The sequence below is a fragment of the Rhincodon typus genome, chromosome 1 (assembly GCF_021869965.1).
Source record: "Rhincodon typus isolate 14 chromosome 1, sRhiTyp1.1, whole genome shotgun sequence".
Taxonomy (NCBI): domain Eukaryota; kingdom Metazoa; phylum Chordata; class Chondrichthyes; order Orectolobiformes; family Rhincodontidae; genus Rhincodon; species Rhincodon typus.
In genome coordinates, this window is record NC_063332.1 from 34,891,865 (window position 1) to 34,902,058 (window position 10,194).

At 37.8% G+C, this 10,194-nt stretch overlaps 1 protein-coding gene across 1 annotated transcript in view; it reads left to right on the plus strand.

Annotated features, from left to right (window-relative positions):
* LOC109928323 (WD repeat-containing protein 7) overlaps positions 1-10,194 on the plus strand; it is a 375,400-nt gene that overhangs the window by 145,704 nt on the left and 219,502 nt on the right. Inside the window, exon 17 of the mRNA XM_048604178.1 lies at positions 4,118-4,206. Coding sequence (XP_048460135.1) covers positions 4,118-4,206 — 89 coding nt within the window. The remainder of the gene's footprint in view (positions 1-4,117; positions 4,207-10,194) is intronic.

Sequence of the window (10,194 nt, forward strand, 5' to 3'; positions counted from 1 at the left end):
TTACTGGCTACACCCCCGCCTCTTTGACCTGTCTGTCTCCTCTCCACCTATCTTCTCCTTTATCCAGCTTCTATCCGCCACCCCTTCTCTCACTATTTATTTCAGAATCCCCTTCCCCTCCCCCATTTCTGAAGAAGGGTCTAGACCCGAAACGTCAGCTTTCCTGCTCCTTTGATGCTGCTTGGCCTGCTGTGTTCATCCAGCTCCACACCTTGTTATCTCTTGAAATTATGGTCCTTGTTTCTAGAGTCACCAATTGGGGAAAATGTTCTGTTCACACTCACCCTTTTGTGTCCTGAATAAATTTTGAGTTTGAATGAGCTCCCCTCTCATTCTTCAAAACTCTAGGGAATACAAACCTGGTTTTCTCAATCTCTCTTCGTAAGATGAATTTAAGAACTAGGATCACGAGTAGGCAATTTAGTCCTTTGAGCCTGCTGCGCCATTTAATACAGTCATACCTGATCTCATCTTGGTCTCAACTCCACTTTCTTGCCCACTCTCCACAGTCCTTCAATCTATTACTAATTAAAACTCTATCTCCTCCTTAAATTTATGTAATGTCCCCACATATTCTGGGGTCGTGAATTCCACAGATTCATAACCTTTGAGAGAAATAATTTCACCTTATTTCTGTTTTAAGTCTGATGGTCCTTATCCTAAAACAATGACCTCTTGTTCTAGAGTGCCCCACATGAGGAATATTCTCTCTTGTGTCTATTTTTGTCAATCCCTTTTAGCATCATACACACCTCAGTTAGACTTCCTCTCATTCTTAACTCCAGACAGTATAGGCCTCAACTGCTCAATCTCTGTTCATAAGACAAACCAGCTCTGGAATCAGTCTCATGAACTTCTTCTGAACTGATTCCAAAGCAACGATGTTCCTCCTGGAGTAAAAGGAGCCAATATCCTACACAGTACTCCAGGTGCCATCTCACAATTCCCTTGACAGGTGCAGCAACACTTCCCTAATTTTACACTATTCTTTTAACAATAAATGCTAAAATACTATTTGCTTTCCTGGTTACCTGCTGTAGCACATAACAGTTTCTGTGGTTCATGCCTGCTGGTAGTAAGGTCAAGAAGCACAGGACACCAGTGAAGGCGATTGGTAAAAGAAATAATGTTGACATGGATAGGATCTGAAATGTCCTGTCTGAGTTTATGGTGAAAGCAGATTCAATTGAAGTCTTCAGACAAGAGTTGGATAATTATCAAAAGCAACAACATTTTCAAGGCTAAAGAGAAAATGACTGGGAGTGTAACCTGGTGAGTTCTATCTTCCAGAGATCTAGCACAGAGCATGATTACTGCCCAGAATGAGGCAATCTTTTGTTCTATGATGTAATAACATTTATGGAAATACTCCACTGTCTGTCATAAGACATTGCACTGAGGTCATGTCTGCTCTCTTTAGTTGGAAAAGGAACAGGGGAGTTGTTGTGAAGATTTATCCTAATCCAACACATAAAACAAGTAATCAGTTATTCAATTCTTATTTGTGAAAGCTTGCTGAGATTTTCACACACAACAGAAGCTGCATTTCGAATGAAAGGCATTGGTTGCAAAGTGTTTTGAGGCATCCTGAGGCAATGAAAGGACAGGAGATAGGAATAATAGTAGACCATATAAGCTGTTGTACTTGCTCTGCCATTCAGTCAAATCGTAGCTGATCTTGATCTTCAATTCCACTTTCCTGCCTGCTCCCCAGGTATCTTGATTCTTGGAGACACCAAAAATCTATCTCTCTTGGCTTTAAATATAATTATCAATGGAGAACCCATGTTTCCGTTAGACAGAGAATTCCCAAAATTCAAAACCGTTTGAAGTTTCTCCTTATCTCAGTCTTAATGTTCAAACTCTTATCCTGAAACTCTTCCCCTGTATTCCAGACTCTGTAGGCAGGAAACAACCTCTGCATGTCTAACCAATCATGGCCCTTTCAAATCTTTAGTGCACTAATGGGATCACCTCTAATTCTGGTAAACTCCAGAGAAAACAGGCCTACTTCACTCAGCCTCTCATTATGGGACAGTTCCCTATAACCGGAACTAATCTTGTAACTCTACTCTATATGACCTCCACTGTGTAAATGCAAGTTTGCTTTTGATTTTTATGGATCCTTCCACCCATTCTGTGAAGAAACTTCACTAGCCATATGTTCCAGCTGAATTTAATGTTTGTACGCCGTCTTATCAGATTAGTTTATTTGCCATTCCATTGATGCCTGGAATTAACTCCAAAGCCATGTACCTTTCTGTTCTCCTTACTTCTAATTTTTAAAAAAATGTCGTGTTTTTCAGTTCAGTTGAAATTTTAGTTGGCTAAATTTCCTCCAGACTTGATTTCCACCTTCCCTTTTGTACAGGACTGTGAAGCTCTTTTACATGAGTGTTATATGAATCTGACCCAAGTATGTTTCCTTAGTAGAGTATTGCTGAACAGGTTTATGCATTGAGTGAAGTATTCACACTTTATATTTCAGAATTTTAATGGTTACAGTATGAGTGATTGTAATCAAACCAAATTGAGGACGCACAAAAGGAAATGGAAGTTTGTAAGGTGTAGCTTGCTGTGCATCAACAAGCGACCAATGCAGGTCACCGTAAATAGGAACATTTTGCCCAAAATGTGGCTTTGTTGTATCCTTCAGGAAATTTCCTGGAATGCCAGATTTGAAATTTTAAACACCTAATGTTTGATTTTGTGGAAGATTGCCAGCTCTGCATGAAGCAGCCAAAATTTGCCCACAAATAATTCAGGTTCCATTAAGTAATAGCAACAAGAATTGCACAGCTTCAAAGAGAAACTACATTGACTTGAGCACCTACTTAAAACTAACACTGCACCTATTTCAGTGCAACAAAACAGGTGAAATCAAACCATTATCTAGTTCATTTTTCTGAAGAATGCTTGAACAATCAGAATTTAAATGAAGCCTGACATTTAACCACCAATTATCACATCTGCTGCATTCTCCATGACAACACCTCTACCAATCAGAGTCCACTTGTAAACCAAAACTATTCTTCTCTTATAAACTATAAATGTTGTTTTACCTCTACATTACATTAGTATTCTTGTGAGTTGTCCTGATGAGTGCAAGATAAAAAGCTTCACGAAAGTGTGACATTTTCAGCAACACTCAATATTTATAGAATTAAATGTCCATACTAGTTTTAAAAGTTTCATAACAAAATAAATGAAATAGTGCATTTCATATTACCTGTATTTCTTGATGCTTAATGTTCCAAGAAAGATAAAACAGTATATTACACATAGGCCATTATGTACGGCTAATATAGGGCAGACTTGAAAGCCATGATGGTTATCTTTTCAATTTGGCAGCTATGTAATTGAGAGAAGTGAAACAGCAAACCCCCTAACACATTTCAACACATTTAATGGAAAAAAAATTGCAGGGAGACTTCAGAAAAAAAATTTGTTTTTGTTGAGAACTAAGCTAAATCTATTGCATTATCAAAGCTGCAATTAAAGTTTGAGTAAAGTTCAAAACAGCAACAAAGCCAAAAAAAAGGCTGTGATACTTCTGTTTTCCCAGAATTATATTGGTTTAATTTCAGGAAGGCAATATTAAAATATTATCCCTAAAAATGCATTTTTATTTGAATACATCAGAGTTTTGGCTTTTCATCCAAGGCATAAAAGATAGTCTAATCTTCATGGTCTATCTATTATTTATTTCTTTATGGTATATTTGGGAAATTTATAATAAATGCTAACATTAAACTTGTCTTTCTGATATTATTGTGTTCACAATGAGTATCTTACGGGACACCATGTGAACATGACTTGACTGATTCGGTTTTAGGAAATAGTAAATGCCTTTTTTCATGTAATTTGGAGTATCCATTTTAATAACTTTTAAATCTGGACTGCTGCGGAGAATAGTTTTCTCTAAGTTGTGTGCTGCTTTTAAATCAAATGGGTTGTAACTATAAACCTCTCGTTATCTAGTGATTTGTTGATGAGCTGGGTAGACGCTAAATTTTACAACATTTGACTGATATGGTAGAGCTTCAAATCCTGAACATCAAGAAGGCTTGACCTGTTTCAAAGTCTGTAATTAATATTTGATTGTTATTCCTTGCAGACCACAGAAACCAAGCACCCTGGAGATGACTAAAGGGAAACCTTCCCCTCCAGTGTCTTTCACTGCTGTACAGGGACAGATCAAACAAGGTAACTACAAAGCAAAGCTCTGAGAGGAGGACAGAATTAAAATGATGGAGGGTAGTCTGAATGCACTGTGTGAAATTATTTCTCTTCTGTCTTCTGTTGTTGAAAAAAATCCTACCTTACTGAAAGACTGAAGTTAAGCAGTGTGTTTGTCTATGTATTTATGTTTGAAGTTTTTATCTATCAAAGTACCAGAGAGATTTAAGTAATGTGATTCATATAGAATATATAGGAGGTAAATGTGCAATGTGAACCTTGTTTGCTGTAGATTACTTAGTCAGGTTTAATAGCATATTTGGCTGCTATTCCATTATTAGCATATCCAATGCTCAGTTTATTTTAAGTTCAACTCTGGGGCAGATGAAGCTCAACAAATAGGACGTCCGTGAAGTTTGTTCATTGACCACTTTGTGAATGTGTGAATTGCCTTTCTTTTGAATCTAAAAGTCTGTCTTTTGACATGGGAAAATGTTAAGAGTCCATTATAAAGGATGTACTAATAAAGTTTTTAGAAATGCATGACATAACCAAACAGAGTCAACATGACTTCATGAAGGGAAACCATGCCTGACAAATGTATTACAGTTCTCTGAGGAGGTAACAAGCAGGATTTTCAAAAGGCATTCAATAAGATACCACACATAAGACTATTAAAGACAAAAGTCCATAGTTTCGGGGCAGTATCTTAGCACAAATAGAGGATTGGCTAACTAACAGAAGACCGAGTTGAGGTAAAGGGGTATTTTCAGGATGACAGCATTCCACTAGTTGAGCACCACAGGGACCAGTGATGGCTTCACAATTATTTACAGTCTCTGTAAGTAACTTGGCTGAGGAAAGTGAATGTCACATTTACAGATGACGCAAAAATAGGTGAAAAGGCAAGTACTGAGAGGCACAAAAGAGTCTATAGAGGAATTTATACAGGTTGAGTGAGTGGGTGAAAACTTGGTAGGTGGAATATCATGTAGGAAAATGTGAGGAAGAATAGAAAAGCTGAATATTATTTAAATGTAGAAAGATCACAGAAAGCTGGAACACAGGAATTTGGGGATCCTTGTGTATCGGGCATAAAAAGTTAGCACTCAAGTTCAGCTCTAATAGAGAAGGCAAATGTTATGATTACATTTATTTCAAGGGGAATGGAGTATAAATACAGTTTTTGCTAAAACTGTACAAGCCAGTAGCCAGACCATACCTGAAATACTCTCCACAGTTTTGGTCCTTTATCTAAAGATACATTGGCATTGAAGGCAGTTCACAGAAAGTACACTAGGCTCATTCTGGGTTTGAAGAGATTTTCTTATGAGGACAAGTTGCATAGGTTGGGCTTCTACTCCTTGGAGTTTAGAAGAATGAGAGACAAGCTTATAGAAACATGCAAGATTCTTAGAAGGCTTGACAGAATAGATGAGGGGAGATTGTTTCCCGTCAGTGGAGATCTTGTAGGACCAGAGGACATAATCTCAAAATAAGGCATTAGCCATTTAAAGTAGAGGTGAGGAAGATGGTTTTCTTTGAGGAAGTCAATCTTTGCAACTCTTCACTGCAGATGCTGTTGAGGCTAGATCATTAAAATATTCAAGGTTCAGATAGACATATTTCTAATCCGTAAGGGAATCAACAGATCAGGCAGGAAAAGGTGTTGAGGATTATCAGAACAGCCATAATCTCATTAAATGGCAGAGTAAATTCAAATAGCTAAATGGCCTCCTGCTGCTCCTATGGCTGTTTTATGGTCTCTTGAATATGTTGCATTCAGCATAGACCTTTAATGCTGCAAATAATTAAAATATCATAATTAAAAAAGGAGGAAGGCAGCGCAAATAACATCAATGAACAAAACTATTATCAGCTGTAGTATACCTACAAAATCGTCAACAAGTCATGGAACAACAACTTCCCATTCATTTTTGTGTTTCAAATCATTCTCAAATGCACCTTTTCCTGACTATAAAAATTGAAAGTTTAAAACCTAGCCATGTTATATAGTCTGCACATAAATTGTTTTTTATTTGTGTGACTAAAAATTAAGCTATTGAACCTATTGCGTCATCTTCGACAAGGAAAACATTGCAGTTGCCTTGGTCTTTATAATGGGAAAAATGTCTTCTGTGTTGTATAGAATTACCTGTGTATGCTGTTCTTATCAAACTTAAGTCACCATCAGCTACTTCAACCCCAAACATTGTAATTCTAATTTGCCAGACAAACTGGTTTTGCTCCATCCCTGTTTCAATGCAAGCCTTGTATTCTGTTCAGCTGCTTAACTCCTGTGCTTATGTTGCATTCCTAACAAAATTGCTTTGTTCTTCCTGATATTTTAAAATTATTATTAATTCTTGGCATGTGGGTGTTTCTGAAATCAGCATTTATTGCCCATCCAGTAATTGCCCTGGAGAAGGTGGTACCAGAAGGCAGCTCATCACTGCTGTAGCACATGGTGTGTGGGGACACCATATTGCTAGGAAGGGAGAACCAGGATATTGACCCAGTGACAAGTCAGAATAGTGTGCAGTTTGGAGGGGAACTTACTCGTCTTAATGTCTCGACGCATCTCATGCCCTTGTCCATCTAGCTAATGAAGATTATGGTTTGGAAGGTGCTGTTGGAGGAATTGTAGTGAGTTACTGCAGTACATCCTGTAGATGGCACACATTTCTAACACTCTACTTAGTGGTGAAGGGAGTGAATGTTGAAGGTGGTGGATGGAGTGTTAGCCAAGCGGATTGCTTTGTCCCAGATGGTGTAAAGCTTCCTGAGCATTGTTGGAGCTGCACTTATCCAGGCAAGTGAAGAATATTCCATCACATCCCTTATTGTGCTTTGCAAATGATGGAGAGGCACTAGGCACCAGTGATGAGTTACTCACAACAGAAGTCCTAGCTTCTGAACTCTTCTTGTAGCCACAGTATTAATATGGCCAGTCCAGTTCAATTTCTAGTCAACAATAATCCCAAAAAGGTGAGATGCTTAGATTCTCTCTTGTTGGAGATGGTTCTTTCCTGGCACTTGTATAGTGTTCATGTTGCTTGTGACTTCACCGCCTAAGGCTGGATGTTGTCCTGGTATTGCTACATATGGACAACAACTGCTTCAGCATCTGAGCTGTCATGAATACTGGTGAACATTGTGTAATCATGAGCAAGCATCCCCACTTCTGACTTATGATATAGATAAGGTCATTGAAACATATGAACTTACAAATAGGCGTAGACCATTGTGCCCTTTGAGCCAGTCCTTCTGCAGTTTCCACTCTCACTTCCTTCAGGATCCTCGAATGCATCTCATCTGATGTTGGTGCTTCATCACACTTAAAATACCTCGCAATTGCTAGGTTAATCTTTGCATTCAGATACTGAAGATTCTTATTCAGTCTTGATATACTTTAAAAGCTACAGCAAGTATCATACAAATATTTAAAACATTTATATTTTATAACAAAACCAAAAACACCTTTATCCATTTTAAACCGTCTTAATAACTGATCTGTCCCCACAGCCTAGGCGGCATCTGATTTGTAGGTGAAGACAAATGCACAGTGTTCATTTTAACACCACGTCATGCTTTTTGCCTTGAAGTGTGAATACCTTTTCCTCCACAACCTACTTTTCTTCAAAGAGAGCAGCCCCAGTTTCTTCAGTATATCCTTGTTACAGTGATTTCCTGTCCCTGTAAAAATTATCAGAAATCTTTCCTTCATCTCTTTAACATCTTCACATTCTTCCTAACTTGGACACAATATTGAAGTTGAGTTTTAAACAGGACCAGTTTTTTTTAATACGTATTAATGACTTAGAGTTGGGTGAACAGGACATAGATTCAAAATTTGTAAATTTCACTCAACTGTGAGGATAGTAACAGACATCAGGATGACAGATTGGCTGGTGGAAGGGGAGGTCATATAACAAATGAAATTTAATGCAAAGAAGTATGAAATTGGTTTGTTACAAAATATAAATGAAGGGGGTACACGAACAGAGACCTCAGTGTCTATGTGCACAAATCATTGAAAGTGACAGGAGAGATTGAGAAATTGGTTAGAAGGGTATTCAGATTGCAGGGCCTAATAAATAGAGGCGTAGATTACAAAAGTAAGGAAGATAATGAACACATTGATGGGTACTGTGTAGTTTTAAATATTTGTATGATACTTGCTGTATCTTTTAAAGTATATCAAGACTAAATAAGAATCTGAATGCAAAAATCAACTTAGCAATTGCAAATCAGTCAAATTTCTGTTGTAGGGATATGTTTAGAAACAATTATTCAAGATAAAATTAATAATTACATAGATAAGTGTGGATTGATTTGGAAGAGCCAGCATAGATTTAATGGGAAAATCATGATGAACTAACTTATGGAATTATTTGAAGAGCTAACAGAGGAGGATGATAAGGGGAAGGCTGTTGGTGTAGTTGCTATTCATGGATTTCTAAAAGGTGCTCGATGCAGTGCCACACAACAGAATTGAGAGGAAAGTTATGGATCAAGAAATAAACGGGTCAGTAGCAACATGGATACAAAGCTGGCTGAGGGATGGGAAATGAGAAAGTAATAGTTAATGAGTATTTGTCAAGTTGGAGTAAAGTTTGTAGTGGAGTTCCCCAGGGGTTAGTATTCATTTCCTGATATGTTAATTAATCTGGACAATTTCAACATTTGTGGATGATGCAAAGCTTGTAACCATTGTGAACTGTGAGGAGGACAGTATAGAACATCAAAAGATATTGACAAGTTGAGCAGATAGGTGGCAGCTGAAGCTCAATGCAGAGAAATATGAGGTGATGCACTTGGAAAGAGAGTATAAAATAAAGGATACTTCTTTTAATAGGGTACACAAGAACAGAGAGACCTGGGTATATGTGCATAAATCATTAAAAGTGGCAAAGCAGTAGGGAGAGCTTTTAATAAAACATACAGTACTCTAGACTGTATAAAAGCAGACAGAGTGTAGATGAGCTGTGAGGGTATGATGAACTTATATAAGACCTAATTAGAATTCAGCTGGGCTATTGTGTATAGTATGCCTGAGCACCACATTATAGGAAGAATGTGAATGTATGAGAGAGAATTGAAGGGTTTGTAAGAATAGTTTCAGGGATAAGATACCAGTTATGAGGAAAGGTTTGAGAAGTTAGGACTGCTTTCTTTGACAAGGTGGAGGTGAAGAGAAGATTTAATTGAAGTTTTCAAAATCATGAAAGATCTGGACAGAGTGGAGGGGGAGGAACCATTCCCACTGGCAAACAGATCAAGAACAAAAGGACTCATTTTAAAGTGTTTTGCAAAAAAAAAAAGTGAGGTAAGAAAAATCTTTCATGCAGCAGGTAGTTGGGGTTTGAAATTGTGGTTGAGGCAAGTTCAATTTAGGCATTCATGAGGGCATTGGAAGATTATTTCAATAGAAAAAATATGCAGGGCTTTGTTGAAAAGGCAGGAGATTTGCACTAAATCAAAGTGCTCAAGGAGCCAGTACAGACACGATGGACCGAATGGATTCCTTCTGCACTGTACCAATCTATTCAAGATGAGGAGCAATCAAGACAGGGAGAAACTACTCCCTTTGGCAAAGAGTCAAAAGCCGAAGAATGTGGGTTTAGGGACAAAATAACCAAAGGTAAAATGAGAAAACATGCCTTTAGCTTAGCAAGTTTACAGGATCTGGAATGCATTGCTTATGTGTGTGATGGAGGCAATTCAATTTTGAAATCTTTCAGAAAGGATTGCTTAAACCCCATGAAGTTATGAAAGAACATGCAGAATTATGGGAAAAAGGATAGGAATGGGGATTGCTGAATTGTTTTTGAAGAAAGCTGATGTGGAATTAATGTGTCAAATATCCTCCTTCTGTGCTGTAACCATTCCATGTCCCAGACTCCTCACCACTTTAGAGATAGCAAGGTGTAGAGCTGGATGAACACAGCAGGCCAAGCAGCATCATAGGAGCAGGAAAGCTGACGTTTTGGGCCTAGACCCTTCTTCAGAAAT